Raw genomic sequence first — 19,082 nt, 5'->3', positions numbered from 1 at the left:
ATATCTTTGCCTGAAAATCCCTTAATTTCAAAATTGTAATAATTTGGAGGCAGGGGGTTTACATTCTCCATTCCAAGGGAGACTCCGGCTTCCCCTGGTAGACACCTGTCTTTCCAAACCAAGACAGTAAAGAATGTAATTTATCTGCTTCATTTTGAACATCTTTAAATCTTACCACTTTCAAATAGCACACATGCACACGTTTAAAATGTGCATTATTAGAATTAAGCTAATTAAAGTAAAAATCTTGAACTCTACTCTATTTTAAATTTGAAAAAAAGCCTTTATTTACATATCCCTCCAAATACTCTTTATCTTAGTGGTGCTGAAGACATTCTGTTCTCGAGTTTCTGATTCTTAGCTATATTTACAATTCTAAACTATACAGCTGTTACATTAACCTAGAGTTTTCAAGAATGATCTAGAGAAAACCAAACACCTACACACAGTACTTACGCTTTTAGCTCCTTAACATCTGGGTTACTTTCTGGCAAGACTCCTATTCCTCGACCATAACAGGTGCCACCATGAAGATGAAATTCTATATGTGAGACATCTTCATTGTCAGCACTTGCCTGTTTTGAATGAATACTGTAAATTCTCAGAAAACTTCCAATCTGAAAGGAAAAAAAACAAAACAAGAAAAATTTGATAACACAAAGTTAGATATTTACATGGAAAATTCCAGTGCTCATGAAGCTTCTTCCCTGTTTTAACTGAGTCACAGAACAGCTGAAGCTGGCAGAGCCCTCTGGTGATTACCTTGTTCAGCTCTTGTGCCCAAAGCAGAATCAACTAGAGCAGATCTCTTACGGTTGTTTCTGGATGGGTTTTAAGTATTTTCAGGTATGGAAACTGCAAAACCTCTCCATGTGATCTGTTTGTTTTGCTTTATCAGAAAACATTACTGGCAGCAAAGGGTGATTCAGAACCAGAATAAGCCTTCTTAGTAAATGCAATTCTCAAACAGACTTCAGAAGACAGATCAAACGAGTCAATACATTCCTTTCCCGAGGGCACAATTTGCCTTCTGTATTCCCAACACAGCCCCACAGAGACTGACATCCTGTGATTTGTCCTGGGAATGATCACATTTAGCAATTGACCTGCTCATCATGGTGCATGTATGCACATACAAACATATCTGCTTAGCCAGATTTCTCCATCATATCTTATTCTTACATTACAGATAACATTTTCTTAGCACCAAGACGAAAGACAATAGGCATTAGAAACTGAAAGATCTTGGCACTTTTCCTATCTATTAGATCTCCTCAGGTACATGGAGAATATGCTTCCTGTTTTGCTTGGAATGATTTTGTGTTTTCTGGAACAGTTTTGTTAAGTCACACAAACCGACTTAGGCTAACTTATACAAGCACCTACGAAAAATAAAGTTATGGAGTGGTGAACACTGAAGACATTTTTATAACTTTGCTTTTATTTTAAAATACCACTCCCATTATCCCCCAAAGAAAGCCCCCACACCCAACCAAACTACCAAAACCAAGCCAAATGTTCTAAAGGCAGATTCGGAGAGTCAATTACACAGTTACCAAATATTTTTTAAAAATATATAATCTGAGATCCAGATAATACCTGGCAAGCTACACACACTCAACAACATGGTTTTATATTAATTCTAAACATCTTTTAAATAGCCTCACAGAAATGACAAATTATTTTAAATTTACTTCAATTAAAATTAGTATTACAACAGTCAGTTTATAAAGTTATATTTCAGCTTCAGATCCAGCTTTAAAAAGTGGAAACTGAAGAAGCATTCCTACTCAACTGGATTGGTCACGTCATAGTACAGCACTTTTAAACACATGTCTATATGCATAAAAGCAGATGGAGCAGCAACCTGTGTCTAGAATCCTCCTCTGTATCAAGAAACAAACTATGACTACATAACGCTGGTATCAAACTGCTCTTTTAAAGAATAATCACACATGAAAAAGGCAGCACATTTTCCACTTGAGGGAGCAGGGACGTAAGAAGTGCGCTTCAGCCCACACCTATTTTGCTTCTGGCATGGAGCTCTTACCAGACTTTTAATTGACTGGCACTGTTAGTAGGCTGCTCATTTTGTTAATTCAAAGCACCACCAGGACAGCCTGTGCATTTAGATGGCTGTTAGGAGGCTTATCCAAATACTTTTTTTTTTTTTTTCCAGATGCTGATTTCACTTATGAATATCCAAAAAAGCAAAGGACACTCATATCATAAGACTGATCTAATGACTATGACAATGCTTTTGGAGAAAGTTGGGTTTTTTTTAAGTTCTTACCTAAGTTCCACTTATGGAATAACTTTATGTAAATAAAGCAGTGGCAAACTACTTCCCTACTGCCAAGAGTAATTTGCATATAAGAAGGAAAAAGTTGAGTTTACCTGACAAGTTTGTTTTAAAAAATAGTATATAAAAAAGTAATTATTTTCTCTATGTATAAACACAAAAAATTAAATACGAGACAGGAGAGCTCAAAGACCAAGAATATAGAATGCTGTGTCTGCCTTATAAACTTGTGTGCTGAAATTCACACAAAAGTCAACCAAACGACATGTTTTAGTGCAACATTCTCACTTTGCAGGATTCATCATCACCATAAAATAATCTTCTAAACATTTATTAGATCCTTTTCTGAAAATATTATTATTTTTATATATTTTAATATCACTTTGAACTACAAAAAAAGATAGGCATAATAATCAATATTGCCAAATATTGAAAAGATCTGTAAGGTTCTGAATGTCAGAACAGAGATGCCTGGGTGAAGAGAATGCTGTTTCCGTGGATTCCTTCGGGAGGCAGCCTTGCTTACTGTAACAGCAGAGAGAAAAAGTGGATGCTATGGATAAAAAAGGTTATTGTATTTCTGCTGTTTACAGAACGCCTGCAGACTGAAATCTTTATATACCTGACTCAGAAGAAATTTTGATCTACATTAAAGTAAACACCATGATTTACAGAGCCATCACTAAAATCTAGTACAAACCCAGCTCCCTACTTGACTTTACAGTTCTGTTTATGACCTACCTCGTTTAGAGGAAGTTAATTTAAAAGTGACATTAAAGTGAATAAAAACAAATCTTGCATTGAATAAAAACATTTCTTTATTAATAAATTTCAGTTATTCATAAAATAAAAACATTTATATTAGTAATATAAAATATACTAATACTCTATTTTCAGTCTAATTCAAATATGACTATTTAAATAATACATATTAAGGCTAGAGAGAATTGAAATGCAGAAGTTATATATGCAGTTCCCTGTAACTAGTTAATTGGTACAACTTTTCAGCATAGGAAATTCTCATGATTATTTCAAAACATACAGGGTTGTGTTCCCAATCACACTGGAATTCAGTGAATTCACAACAGCATGTGTCACTGCAGGTAAATACTCATGTTTGTCCAAAAAGGCACAAAAGAAGCTGTCTTTATCTACAGAGAATCAACTAAAAAATTCTCCTGTACTCATATTTTTTGCCTATATTGATGGTTGATTATATTCAGTGAGATTTCTTTGTCATCCTTTTCATTGCATCAGCAGTGTAATTTTACTGAGTAAATAGTGCACAATTTTCTGCAAATGAGACAAAGCATATACATGGCATTTGGGCACTATCTTGGGCAGTAAGAAATACCAACTTAAATCCATTTAAGAGTTTGAAGGACACAAGAGTGTTGTCTTTTGGGTTTTTTCCCCTTTTCAATGAGTAAAAAGACAGAAGTGGGGAGAATACAACTCACATGTCAAAGGAATGTTACCTAAGTCTGAAAAACACGAAGCTAGGTATAGCAACCATGTAGTATCTCATTTGACTTTTATGTTGAAAATGTGACTCTGGCACTAGGAAAGCAAACCTCTTAGTCCAAAGTACTGTCATGAAAGACATGACATGATATGGTGGAAGCAACAGCTGAAAATACACAAATTCTACATCTGAAGATATGTAACATGAAACAAATACCGTGAAACTACAGACTAGGACTTGTATGTATGCTCAAGATAAATTGTTTAAATTGCATTATCCATAAAATGCATGGTAATGCAGAATTGATGGTATCAAGCCAGAAGAGGAATGCACTGAATCACATATGAAATCTCTGACTAACTGTGGGCAGCTGGATCCCTGCTGTGCTGACACTGACAGTCACCTTGATGCTTACCACCTAAGCAAAATGCCCCAGATGGAGAAACTCATGTCACAGACCTATTCCCAAACTGCATGGCAAAGTCAGTGAACCCTGAGAAGTTCTCGACAACTGGCATAAGGCTAAAGAATGTGGAGCAACTATATTCCAGACAGTTCTAGGCTGGGGTTCCTCAGTTCCTGAGAAAGAATCATCTACTCCAGGTACATTGCCAGAGGAAGAGGGAAATTCAAGCAAAAGCAGTGAACTCCGTTTTCTTTGCTTAGTTGTAGATCTTGCCACATCCTTATGCCCCAGGTAAGAGTCTGCTCCAGAGATGAGATTTCTGAAAATTCTTTTTATGTTCTGTTAAGGCACTAAATGCTAAAAAGCCACAATCTTGCCCAGCAGGAAAGGGAGGCCAGTAAATATAGGGGGGAAAAAGTCTACTTACAGTCTCAACTGCAACCTACCTTCAACAGCATACCTTTAACTAAAGTTCTCTCAACTGAAAATTTTAAGTATTATTTGTCTTAGAAAATGAGATAAAGTGCTCATATCTTCAGTGTTCTCTGGACAGTTGATCTAAACAAGAAGTTTTTCACAAACTCTTGCGGCAATATGCCTGACACTGCGCCCCAGGATTTGCCGAAAGTTCCCCGTAATATATTACCCACTTTCTCTGGCATGTAGTACTTACTCAGAGCTTCCTTGTCTGAACATGTACCTAGAGATAAAATTTTAAAATCGGAACATGTATTTCAGAGGTTTTTTTTTAAATCTGCCCTTCTTGTTATCAAGGATGTATAAAACAGATTGCTCCTACATAAAACATCATTTCCAAGCTGTAACTGTCATTGCATATGGTACACAACAGCAGGTGAGTGCAACCTAACAATTATGCAACAATTTACATTAAAAAAGGCCACTCTAAGCTGGTATTAAGTGTAGAAGAGAAGACTGAAAAATAGTGCACTTTTTACTGTTTCTGAAACCCCAAACTGACAAAATATTTTATAAAATATTCAATCACACCCAGGGACGGTGCATGTGGATACACAAAACACTTGCCCGTTCTATACTGCTACATAAATGAATTTTTTTAAAAGACCCTTTGCATAACAAGACCCCAAACACAAGAAAATACCATACATATTTCAGTTATACTTTTTTATTATATGATAAGATATGATTTCCACTAGTATTTAAAAGCTTTTTATAAAAATCCTCCATTTTAGGGAGAGTTCCCCTCAAATTTTATAATAAATATATATATATACACACACACACATACACACATACAAATTATTCTGTGAAATACAATTAATTCTACATGTTGCAATCTGAAATTAATAAATATTTCTGAAATTTAATTGTCAGCATATCAGCCTTTTTCTTTGATAACTCCGTCAAGACAAGCAACTAAAAAGTGGTGTAGAAAAGTTACGTAATTTGAAACTTCTACAGCTTGCATGACTGAAACTACTGCAACTTTGGACATAGCCAGAAGGAGAAAAACACCCACAAGAGGTCAAGGAGGGTTTCTTCACGACTTCCTTTGAAATTATTAAAGCTTCGACCACACAGTGCAGTATCCAGCAAAAATAAAAATGCTTCAGAAATGCAAAAGAGCAAGTGGATAGGAAGTAAAAAATTGATAGAGAGGACAAAGACATCCCACGTATCACACACTCAATATGTGATTCAGTTCCTGAATATAAATGGGGGAGAATAATAAAGAAAGTATTATCAGCTACTGAAGAAAATATGTTTTATTAATATTAAAATACTTCTTTCTTTCATATTCAAAATATACCATTTCACTAGAACATCAGTTTTTTACACCAGTTAGTAAGAAAAAATCTGGAAGAGAACTTGTAAGTAATGAAATATTTGTCAGCTTTGTTATGAATTCTTACACAAATTCTTACACTTGTTTTGCTATCTGGAATTTGCTTATGAATGAGTGCTAATTTGTCAAAATGATTTCATGTCCACTAATAGAACAAGCATAAGAAAAGGTTATCACTTATCTTTATTTTCTGTTAAATGTTTTCTTAAAAATTATCTTGAGTATAGAGGTTAAGACATGAAATGAAAGATGCATTCATTGTCAAGTTCCTGTATTCAGAAGCAAGATGGCAGTATTGCTGAAGATCAAATGTTTAATTATGTTGTTGTTTCCTCTATCTAAGCATAATCAACATTACAGACCTAATAAATGAAGATTGCACTGCAAACTGCAGAAGCTTATAAAACAGAAAATCTTCTATTGACTTTAGAATTAAGGGTCTTTAACAGGACTACAGGTTTAACACTGCATTGCATAATTTAAAAATAATTCTAAACGATAGAATACATTTTCTGAGTGCGCTATTTTCATTGTATTATCTATTATATTAAAGTGTCTGGAAAGTGCTTAATTGGAAGAATATTTTTATGGCAATTTTTTGAGGTAATGAGCCTGTTTAACACATGTTGAGGAAGTCTGCGTTCAAACAAAAGGTATGGGAAATACAGCAGAAGATAAAGAGGCACATGAAACTAATTACATCAGAATTGATGCATCCTCTGAAGTGATTTCCGAGCAGAAAACAGGCTACAGGGGGTGAAATACCAAACTGCACATTACCTTAAGTGATTCTGCCAGCTGTACATGATTATCATAGACTAGAATGTCCACTGCTAGATTTCTCAGCTGATGAAGAAAAACTTTGTCTCCCTCCAGGTCTTTTGCTTCCACGGGAACCTTCCATGTGGGGTAAGGACATTTAGTGCCATCCCAAACCTGCAATGCAAAGGAACTATTTCAATGTGCTCAGAATACTTTAGATTCAGATTTTAAATAATGTTTTTTATTATTTTGTTTGAGTAAAAATTACTAACAATAAGAGGGGTGAGTTGTAGTCTTAGTCTAGAAGTCCTTAAAATGCTTGAATTAGATCTTGCAGGATTTTTTAAGTTGTTACTCCTTACAGAGCATAAACTAACCTCCAGAGAGAACATGATCAAGTGCTAAGACTTGGACTTTGCTAATATTTAAATAAGAAAGAACAGTTCTAGCAAAACCTCAGCTGCTTTTCCAGCACAGAATGACAACATTCAGAGCTGGAAGGGATCCACAAGGATCATCAAGTCTAACTCTTAAGTGAATGGTCCACAAGGGGATTGAACCCTCAACCTTGGTGCTCTCAGCACCATGCTCTGACCAGCTGAGACAATCTTAGGGTCAGCAGTTACAACTATCAGAATTCATCATATGCAGAACTGTCTGTACTTCATATTTTAGTCCTGCTACGGGGTTTTTTTAACCACTTCAGCTAGAGTATGTGAAGACTGAGTACCCAGCATATATTGACTTAATTACTGATGATCTCCTATATCAGCATACATAGCTAGTTATCCAGAACGTATTAGAATAACCTCAGTAATTAACTTATATTTATTAACAAGGATTCTAAAACTTGTTTGCCCAAAGCTAAATCCTTGACACACTCCAAGTACTGAAATATTAGTTGTTAGTTTTCAGCTATCGAAGTGCTGTGGAAAGATAAGTTTACTGACAAGCTTAACACCTTGAAACCAGAATCTTACTTCTTAACCCAAACATTCTTCTGTAAGCTATAGTTTCCTGAATTTCTGAAGATATACTCTTCTCAAAGACTCAAAAATAATGGTTTCATATACCGGCATAGTAAAACAAAAATTCAGACGCATTTGGACTATACTTCTGAAATGACGCTTTTCACAGGATTTCATACACATAGGTTCAACAGAAGGACCTATTTTCAGACAGTTTGTGATACCAAGGTGCTTTGTCCCATGAGTTAGGCACTGCAGAGGGCAAGAAAAAAAGACACAAAAGCCTAATTTTTAAAGGATTTCTATCCCTTATGCTTAAATACTTTGGATCAACAGACCCACAGGAAAAATCTAAGAATCAGCAAAGCCATGTATAAGTGCACTAAGAATAACTCACGGAATACACAGCAAAAACCAAGAGCTAAAAGTTAAAACTGTTCACAGTGAAAATGACCCATGACATTAAATTATGTTGCCAATAAGAGCACTCTGAAGGACCCAGATAATAAGGTGGTATATGCTGCCACAGATTAAAAAAAGCCTGTTATCATCTGATCCTGCACCATGAAATACTTAAAACCACCTTTGAAAGAGAGGTTATATATTGCTTGAATTATCACATCTTTTCCAGAACTCAGCTTGAAAACAGATTTAGTGCATATTTATCACAAATTTAGTCACTCTGACAAAGTAAAGAATCTTAAGTTTGTCAAGTTTTCCATTATTTTTCAACTGGCTTTACTTGGGACATTTAGGTAATTCTGCATTGGAGAGATGATCTGACAAATGGATTAAAACAACCTACATGCTCCCTGTTCAGATAAAAGGATGGTGATTTAGTTTTAAAATGTGCTTTGCCAGAGGAACTAACAGGGCTGGCACCAGGGCACCTTTTAGAGGAATTTATAAGCTAGTTAAGTTTCTTTAAAAAAAAAAAAAGCCTTTCAAAAGTAGTTGGGTTTGGGTTTTTTCTTGCACAAATATGAAAACAGATAAAGCTCTCTACCTCAGGAGCTTGGCAGCTCTACTTCACACAAAACATGAAAACATCCTGATTTCAAACTGTCCTGGTTTCAAAAATGAATACTAGAATAAAAGCCAAAACTGGTTAAATTGATTCTGAATAAGAAACAGCAAACTGTTCTATTACTAGTCATGAACAGACTGCAGGTAAAGAAAAGTTAGTGCTAACATTTGATCACCATGGTTGGAAAACACTGAAATGGGAGAGACAAAATACCTGGTTTTATCTTCAGCAAAATATGCTCATTGTACTTACCTTAATGTACACAATTTAACTGACAGACAGGAAGGAAGAAAAGAATAATAACAAAACTCTTATGAAAGTCATAAATGACAGAATAATTTCTAGTGTGCATTCTTTAGTCTCCAGCAATCTGAATAACAAAAGCCTCAGAAAATGGTAAATGCTAACAGGTCAGTGATACCATCTTTATACTATGTCCAACTCTACTGCTGAGCAAATAAGAATTAATTTATCAATTTAAAAGTTATGCTACAGGTGATGCACAAAATTGCTGAAGTTCATTTTAGCTGTCTTTGAAGCACTCTCCACTAGGTTCAACCTCCACATGAGATCAATGGTTAAAATAATCATGATTTTTCATAGTATAATCAACGATTAATTTAACTGATACACTTGGAATAAAATAAATGTAAATCATTATTACAAAATGCATAATTAAAATAATACAATAAAATAATATGCAATGATCACTCAATTTGAGCTGGCTTTGAACTGGTTGTTTTGTTTGATTTTTTTTTATTTTGCAAATCAAGAAAATAATCAGAGATCAGTCTACAAGTTTTAGAAAGGTTACTATCACAACTGGCACTTGATTTCAGAAATGGATTTTGCAATTGTTGAAAAATGGAGGAAATTAGCAACAGACTATTAATGTAGCATTTTAAGCTTTTCCAATGTATTTTAATACACATTTAAGTATTGAATATTTTATGCTGAAACCTGATCTACCATTATTTGACCTCAAACTTTTACCTTCCTAAGTCTATCCTAAGAATTCCCCAAGTCATCACTTTTACTATACAAAAGTGACCAAATCGACTTGAGGTCTTACAACACAGAAAAGTGTGTAAAGAAATAATAATTTAAGAAAGCCCTTGTCTCTGTCCTTGCAAAAGGCCTTTCAATATTGAAGATACATTTGTTAATGGACAACCTAACTAACAGCCCACAAAGTCATGAAAATTTACTGGGTCTCATCTGACATCTATTTCACAAGGCATAATTTAATGGAAATAATTGTATCAGTTGCAGAATATGCTATAGCATGCACTTAAGGTTTGTTTCTGTGCAGTAATGCATTGCTCTCTATGAGAAAAATCTTTGCTGCTTCAATGAGGGAATAATGCCAAGTGCTATTTCTAAAAATATTGTAACAATACAGTTTAGCACAGCAGAACCAATATATAATTTTATGAAGTCATAAAGTGGAAAATAACAGCTTGATCATTACTCATGTTCTAACAATCAAGTAAAAAAATAAATCAAGAGGAGTTCTGGAATAATACCACACTGATATATCTGAACTAAAACTAGGAATGTTATGGAGACCTCCTTTTTATTTAGCTAATGTTAAGGATAACCTTTAAAATCTGGTCCCCTGTTCCATGGCACTTTGCATTTTGTATTTTCAGTGAGCACTGATGCCCAAAGTGCTTATATATAACTAAAAGAAGCTACCTGAAATCCATAGTGATAACATAACCCATTCCTTCTTTTTCAGGCAGTGCTATTCACTGCACTAATCATATCCAGCAAATCTAGAAAAATAAGCAGTAAATGCTTCTAACTAGAAAAAAAGGATGAAGTTTAAAACTAACAATATTTTTCAAGGTAAAAAAATCTTGTGATATTTATCAACAAATCTTTGTGAAATTATTATTTATATAATGCCATCTTAATAAACCTCTCTAAAAACTAAATAAGGTGATCAACTTTAAAGGCAATTGGGCTTCCTGTTTTGCTTTCATAGAAACAGAATAGCCAAGGATCACAGATTTGCTTACACTAAAATATTTATCTACATAATATTATTTAAATTAATATGTCTGTTTTATTGAAAAATGTATCACAATGTCTTAATAAACCTAACAAAATATTTTTAAAAAGGAAGTCTACCTTTAGAAGAAAAGAAGATCCATCCACTTTTGCTTTTCCTACTAGCTGGCAAGTGAGATCAAAGAACAGCATCGGCTGAACACCAGACAATTTTGCTGCTGGTCCAGAGATGGAAATATTACTGGCTGCCCAAATACGTAACTCTTCTACTGTTTTCTGTTCTTCATCCATGAAAGTGTATACTCTGCTAGAAGTTCGAGGAACTATTGGAGCTCCTACAGTTCCATCAAATGTCAAGGATGCAAATCCCCCACTGGTAATTCCCTGCATCTGTCCATTGTATTCCCTGATCTGTAATAAAATATGAATGAGAAAAAAAAGTTTGCACTGAATGGAAAAACAAATGTATTTCTGCTTTACCATGTGCATGGAAAATGGATCACTGAAGTTTCCTGGTTTTATTGGGAGAACAGAGTCAAGACAAAACCGGTAAAATTAGTATTAATAAGAAAACAAAATGTATAAGCAGAAATATATTCTTACACAAGAGATTTTTGAAGAGGCAGACTAATAAGTACCTGTAACATTTATACCTACAGCATCTTTGTATTTTATTTGCACACATCAAAATATTTGTGTTGGGAACATATCAGGATTGCCTTTATAAACGGGGAAACTAAAGCACAAGAGAAATTAAATTTTAGGGGTCACACAGCAGAGTAATGGCAAAGTCATGGATCCTTGTTTTTGGCCACCCACAATAGCCCCGTTTCCTAATATAATGGAACTGAAAAAAACAATACCAGCTCAAGGATGTATTTTTTTCCCATAAAGCGAACAGTGATGAGCTTTCATTCCTTGAATTATGACTACAGCTATCACAATCATTCAATGCCTATTGCTCCGCTCATGACAGGTCTCCCGAATCCTGCTGATTTAGCTGTGTATCTGCTGCCATATGAAACATCCTATTTAAAGTCTGAAGCATTCCTTCAGGGGTCTAGTCTAGTCTTACTGCTCCCTGCAATTATAGATTTTTCTGTATCAAAGCACTGCATGACTCATTATCCAGAAATCTGAAACAGTCTGTTTTGATCCATCCCTTTTTAATTAATATTGGGTTACCAAGTAAGCGATAACACCATGAACATAGCATTTGTGAGATAGTCTAGTATGGCATTCCCAGGGCTCAATTTTCAAATGGCTGAAAATCCCACTGATTTGAAAGTGCAAGCATGCAATATGTGTCAGAAGTTCTAAACAGCAAAACACTGCCAATGATTTAGGCCTATATTTTATAAACATGCTGAAATTTAAAAAACCCACAAATCAGGCACTCATTGACCTTGGAAATTCATAAACAAAGCACTTCAGTCTTGGTGACAGGAACTCCTTTAATCCCTGCTACTCTGACATAATGCATAAATGCATTAAGGGTCATCTCTAAGATAAACTTTGATTTACTTGACCTGACCAATGAAACACATCAATTCCAGATGCAGTTTTTCTTCAGTGAAACACTGAAAAGCTTCAATCCTTTAACCTTTACGTTTAAATGTTGAAAATACAAGAAAAGCCAAAGGAAAAATAAGGAAAATACATGGTTTCAAAATCAATTTGCCCCCCATTATGTATGATCTGGAAAAAGATGTTCCCCTGTAAGATGTTATCTAATATAAACACACAGATTTACTTCAGATGCTATCACTGGCATTATATTCCATAGCTTCTCTAAACATGTAACATCCAGAGGGGATGAAAACTCTCATCACTTTTACCTATTCATCCTGTATCAAAATATACTTCAAGCGTATTTTCCGTATCTTGTCTGACATGCCAAATGTTTCTTGAAGTGTTTTAATTTCTAATTTGCCTATTCATTTATTTCTTCACTAGTTCTTTTAAATCATCATAAAAATATCTTGACTGATTTCTTAGTAAAAATTCTGTCCTAGTCTTCTGTGAAGGCTCTAAGCCTTTCACAAAACCAGAAAGAAAGCACTTTGTCTCCCTAGGCTTCCACCAATATTTCATAAGATGTTATTTTGTTCTTTTCCCATATGCTATATGTCATGCTTTGAGCATTCAGAAGGCTGACATACCATACTTCTGACATCTCCCAGTACCCTCATTTAGTGAATTTGAAATCAGCCTTAATGTTGGAAGAGGCAATTATAAAAGAAAATTTAAAAAACCAACACAACATGTAAGAAGGTAGACCTCAACTGCCATGAGGAGAAAATTACCAATGATTTTTAGCAAAACCAGATGTCCTCAGACACAGGCAGGCAGAGAAGCCTCTAAGTCCTCTCAAATGTAAACAGAATTCAACAATATTATTTAGTGAACAACAGAAGAAACAGGAGAAGAAAATGTAGAATGGGTTACAGAACAAAGTATTTCACAGCTAGAAAATTACTTATGTTGGACCCACAGAACAGATGATGGTCAAAAGAAATTCTCTGGGCTTGTTCTTTAGAAACAAATCATTGCTAAAGTGGTAAGGGATCACTGGAGTGTAAAATGAACAAAACCTATAGACAAATGCTGTTTCATTATGGCACTCTTAAGTAGATCTCAGATCAAGTTAAGCATTGATACTGTAAACACTGTATTTTCCAAAGGATTTTAAAACTGAATTAAAACTTATAAAGGGGTCAATCTGGGACTTTTGCATATGACAACAACTCCCCTTCAGCAGATTTTGTGTCAATTCTAGAGGACATGGACATATTTTTTAAAAAACTGGTGGGGGTGGGTGAAGCAGGGGGTTAACAGGGAAGCAGGGCTGATGGCTATCTCTTTAAAAATTCCCTGAGATTTTAAAATAAATTCAATTAAAAATGGTTGCTAAATAAAAATATCCTTTGAGACAAAAATGGAACAGATAAAATGTATTTGGCTTGTTCTGAGCAATCAAGTAAATTCCAATACATATTGCAGGAGTCTTTGGTATAGTTTTTGTAAACTAAAGAACAATAGGTGAAATGCCACCTTAACAAACTGCATGGACAATAAACTCTAGTGATTTCTATGGGGTACAACACTATCCTGAATACGGTTATTGAAAAGAAGCTAATCTTGAAATATTTGTAAACAGATTTGCAGCAAAGTAAAATAGATCCTTTTTTTCTTTTCTTTTACTGAAGATGGTGTTGTTCGTCTCACTAAATGGAAAAGTGTGATAGTAAGTAGTGTATAAAGCTGTAATAATAGCATCTCCATGGTAGTTTTCCATCAAAACTGATTGTTAAATTATAGAAGCAAAGGACTATTACGAAACCACTGCAGTCACAGATCATCTTGGAATATCAAAAAATGCCTAGGGAAACAACATATACCAAGATAATGTACAGGTTTTTATGCCAAGAAGGAAGATTTTATTTTTTTTATGATTGTCACTGATGATATTTGTATGAAGGAAAAGTATCCTGTCAGAAAAAAAAGCCACCAGAATGCATCTGGTATATTTCATTATATTTTGTAAATGTTTTCTTATCTCAAGTAAATAGTCTAAACAAATTTGGATAATATAGGATGCTGATTATATTTTAATAATATAATCTTGGTTTACCTGTATCTCCAGCTGTATGAACAGAGAGATACTAATGAAATAGAGAAATCATTTGAAATTTATATTAAACCATTTCCAGTATGTTTAAATATCACAAGAAGTGAACTACCAAAACTATCTGCAGGGACCTTCTAAAAGAAAATTAACAAAGATAGGCACATGGAAGTAAAATTATTTTCTTTTTGAAGACATAAAAAACAGATCTAGATATTAGGGCCACGAATGATAGCTTATTCTCTAGCATTTCTGAATTGCTGCCTGCAAAATAAGATTGTCAGCATCTGTAGCAATGGAAACACAAATTAAAGAAGAAAATGAGCAATACAGGGCATTTTATTTACCAATTCAGTTCACCTGAAGATACAAGTATTTTGTGGAAAAAATTGTACGCAAAAAGTTTATATACTTAAGCCAGTTGAAACAATTTCTGGTTTAATAATTTAAAAAGCCAGCAGGCAGTGTGATACTGCTTTAGAAATACTCCTCAGAGAAAGCGGCACAGTTTATTCAAGGAGATTCTAATAGAGCAAAAAAATTACTATTTTGGAATATTTTCTACATATTTAAAACCTGATACAGTAACTTGACCAAAAAGTACTGATATGAAAATCATAAGTGCAAATTGCTAAGATTTCAAATTACAGAGCCACTCTATCTGCCTACAGTCAGTATTTCCTGATATTATTTACTATAGGAAAAATACTTGTTTTTAATTTAAATTCCATTCAAAGTGAGTTGCATGCCTTATGAATTTTTGAAGGGGAGCCAAAAGCAATAGTAATACTAATATTTCTGAGAAAAAGATGTGTTTTTTTCTGTATTAAAAAGAATCTCTTAGACTGCTTGCTAAAAAAAAATGTAATTCCTTCCACTCTTCAGAGAAAAGAATTTGAAAACCGAGTAGCAGTGCAACAGATAACACACTCTTCAACATCTTTTTTAGCAGAAAGTCTCAAACCTAATTCTGGCTAAGTTTATATATCTGAACCACATTTGCTCAGAAGACACAAACAGTCTGGGAGCTATATTCAGCCAAAGTTTAATGTTCTTTCAGTATGCTATATATCCAAGCCCCAGACTTTCCCCCTCATCCTTATCAGCCTGACAGCTACAGCTAGAACTGCCCAGGAATAAGAAGTGAGCAGATACTTTTGCCGTCTATTTCTCTCAGTACCTTCCATATTGCATCAAGTAGAAAGAAGGAAAGAAATCAACTTTCATTGGACAAACTGTATTGAACTAAAGGAGAGAATATAAAGAGACAAGGAAACTGCTAGCTAAGTGCAGAAGTAACATTGTTCCTAGAAATAACAGTAGACAGTTTAAAGATCAAAGTAACACAGTGGAACGAATGCTGTGTTAAGTTTTACTAGATTTAAGAGAGTGATGCACAAGAAGAGAGACAGAACAGAACTAGTAAGGATAATAGAAAAGGGAGTGTGATACATCTATATTGTTATGAAGTCATGCTCCATATATTTGACATTCAGATTCCCCCTCCTGTGTGGATAAACACCTTAGAAACTCACTAGCAAAACATACATCTTACATTTGTCAATCAATTGATGTATGAAAGGAATAACCATCTACATTGTGGCTATTAAATCCTTTTGCTCAAAGAGACTATGCTTTTACACTATAAACCTAAAGAGTTTGAGTCAGATGAATATACAATTAATAGCATGCAAGTAAATTGATTTTCCTGGTGTTTTTCTCCATTTTTTTATTCTATAGATCTAGGACACTGCATTGGGCATCATGGTATTTGGTCAAAGGTTGGATTTGATGATGTTGGAGGCAACTTCCAATCTTAGTGATTCTCCGATTCTGCGATCTAACCACAAAGCTAAAACAAGAGGATTAAAATCCGTATTGATCCCATGGTTAGTAGATGGCAGTTACTGATGTCTGTGCAAACTCAGTTCAGCTCATGGTGCATTTATGTTATGACACCATGTTCCATAACCCCCATGACCCTATTTGTCTACAGAACATTTTCAAACACAGTGCATGACTTGAGAAGTGCAGTGGTGATGCAACAGTACTGTCTAAGGAAGAGAGTGACAACTTTACAATTCCTACCTCATTTGTTACAGCCACTGGTGCCTATGTACAGCAAAAGTTAAGGTTAATGAAAGTAAGAGAGGAGAACAGCATCAGGACTACTATGACAAAAAGCTATAGAATTAAGGCTTTGTAATTGCTACAGAGTTTGCATTATGCCAAGGAAGCCATATATAAGTGAAGTTTATAATCAGAGGTCACTGTCTTGGTCCTCATTCTCCAAGTGCTGCACATGAATCACACAGCTCTGCAATGTTGTGTAGCGGGGAGAAAGACCCACCAGAACACATCCTGGACATCCTGACTGCATTCAACAGCTAGAGTGCACTGAACAAGATGAATGCCAAAATAAGAAATGTGCTTCACTTTTTCCAATTCTGTGGTGGCGCAGAACTGTTTTATTAGGTTTTTATAAGAAGTTTATGTTATGGTTCATTTCACTGTATCCCCAATTCTGTATCCCTTTTGTGTTGTCTGTATAATAAGGTGTTTTGTGTCAGTCCTCCCACTCCTCACCTGACTTGTAACATCCCCTCTGCCCCAACCCCCCTCTCTGGGGCAGCCTGTCTATCACTCCAGGAGCCCTCCCAGGTTGCGAAATCTCAGGGAGAGGGCTTCAGGTGATAGGCCCCTGAGGGGAATTCCTTTAGCTCTGGATTTCAGTGGTCCAAGGCTTGGGGGTGGGCACACCTTGTTACCCCCTGAATCCCCTGATTTGTTGTCTTGTGGTAACCTCCCTTGAACCCCTCCCCCGCTTATAAGGTGGAGGAGGGAGATTCAAACTCTCTCAGCCGCTCAGCCTGGAGCTCTCTCTCCGCTCCTCAGCTCTTGAGCTAATAAACATCTTTTAACCTGCTCCGCTGAGAGCCAGCCTTTTCTCTTCTGCTGCTGTTGGCTGTCACGATACTATTGGGTCCAGATGCTAAGCCGAGAAGCCGAAACGAACTGGGACCTTCTGTGGCTGTGTTGACCCCAGCTAGCCGGAGGTCACCTCCCGCCCGGTGCGGGACGGAACCAGACACACAATTCTAAAATTTTAAAATGTGAATCAAATACAAATGCTCTTCACTGGAAGTGAGGAAGTAAGTTCTTGTTTGTAAATCACTCAGAAGTACTAAGGAATACTAGAGAAAAGCCAATGAGGAAATTAACAGTTCTATCATCATGGCAGCGTTTGAGGCATTTTAAGAAATGTAGAGTACCAGCCAAAACTCCTATGTCAAGGCAGGATAAAATATTGCAGACTTTGCCAGTACCAGCAAATTGCCTCTTCCTGCTCTTTAACAGTATACCCATTAGGCATTATTTCTAAGATATTAAGAGTATTCACAGTGAACAATAAACAAGAAGGTCCAAGAAAAGTCCACCTAAGAAAACTCCTCCTTTGCCATGAAGATAGAAGGAGACCAGACAAATAGATTACAGGCCTGGCTTTTACACTGGGAATGGGGAGCTTGCCTTCCACAATCTCTGCAGAGCACTGATTATGGCTGAAAGCCCAGGTACAGTACTGTAAATGACTAAATTCTATAATTCATGAGAAGTCACCATAAGATGATGTGCATAAAGATGCACTTCAAGAAATATTAAAAGAAATGTAATTAAAACTAGATAATCTTCCAGTTCTATTACTAAGACACTTAAAATTTTCCTTCTCTGCAACAAATACTAAGCAAATTAAATTACCCTCTATCCAAAGTAACTCCAACAGAATCATCTTCAATAAATTTTTATTAGCTCTGACCATCCAATCTTGCCAACACCTCTGTTACTAAGAGGAGAAGTTACTCATTAAAAGCCAATAGTGTAACTGGGAGCAGTAATTTTTAAAATATGTTTGCTATCAATGTCAACTTCCTGGAAGTCCCTTGAAAGCGTATCTGGGGCACATAGAACATGAGAACACACTCTAAGAACTGTGGATATCTATCTGTCCTCCTTGACAGACTATGGCTTCTGCTACCCTGGCTTGCTTTCCGTCCAGCAAGCTAAGAGAAGGTGAATAAGGCCTGAAGACAAAAGCAGAAAAGAGTGAAGGAGGAACTGCAAAAAGTGTAATTAGAAGTCATACCTACTATGCTGTTTGTGGCTGAAAGAGAATGAGGTCCTCTCCCTCCCAGTTCATTCCCAGAAGGTGGCACCAGGCTTTTCTGTCAGATTTCTACCTGCTCAGATCAGATATAAAAACTTCCAAAGTACCTGTTTCTTAGTCTGGGGTAATCAGAACATTCCCATCTAGGAAAAGACATCTTAGTGACTCTAGACCATTTTCACTTAGAAAGAAATTACACAAGCTCTCAGCTCATGCATCTGAGGAGACATAGATTGTGAGCAGCTGGAGGTCTGTTAGGACTGGAAACCACTTAGAACAGCTCAAATATGATGAAAAAAGAAGCGTATATGAGAAGTGAATTGATAGACCCTCTCTTCAAATACTGGAACATCATCTTGGAGAATGATAAAGTACCAAGGACAAGTGACAAGGATTCTAGAATCATCTCAAAAAACTGATGCCAAATCAGAACAGTGAGGTCCTTTACCTGTGCTATATCAATAGGTTTCCTTAGTGAGTTTGTGATAATAATAAATAGTAGAAGCTAGACAATACTATGT

General features: G+C 35.5%; 1 protein-coding gene across 7 annotated transcripts in view; it reads right to left on the bottom strand.

Annotated features, from left to right (window-relative positions):
• POT1 (protection of telomeres 1) overlaps window positions 1–19,082 on the bottom strand; it is a 61,439-nt gene that overhangs the window by 16,629 nt on the left and 25,728 nt on the right. For 4 of the 7 annotated variants that reach the window (XM_040062481.2, XM_040062477.2, XM_040062480.2 and 1 more), the window contains exons 10-13: window positions 10,892–11,182; window positions 7,834–7,980; window positions 6,779–6,934; window positions 457–617 (exon numbers count right to left, since the gene is read on the bottom strand). In XM_040062481.2, coding sequence (XP_039918415.1) covers window positions 457–617; window positions 6,779–6,934; window positions 7,834–7,980; window positions 10,892–11,182 — 755 coding nt within the window. The remainder of the gene's footprint in view (window positions 1–456; window positions 618–6,778; window positions 6,935–7,833; window positions 7,981–10,891; window positions 11,183–19,082) is intronic. The other 3 variants (XM_040062483.1, XM_040062484.2, XM_040062482.1) reach the window with 1 other exon arrangement.

The sequence above is a fragment of the Hirundo rustica genome, chromosome 4, assembly GCF_015227805.2.
Source record: "Hirundo rustica isolate bHirRus1 chromosome 4, bHirRus1.pri.v3, whole genome shotgun sequence".
NCBI lineage: Eukaryota > Metazoa > Chordata > Aves > Passeriformes > Hirundinidae > Hirundo > Hirundo rustica.
Note: the sequence above shows the minus strand (reverse complement) of the source record. Positions and strands in the feature narration are given on the sequence as shown.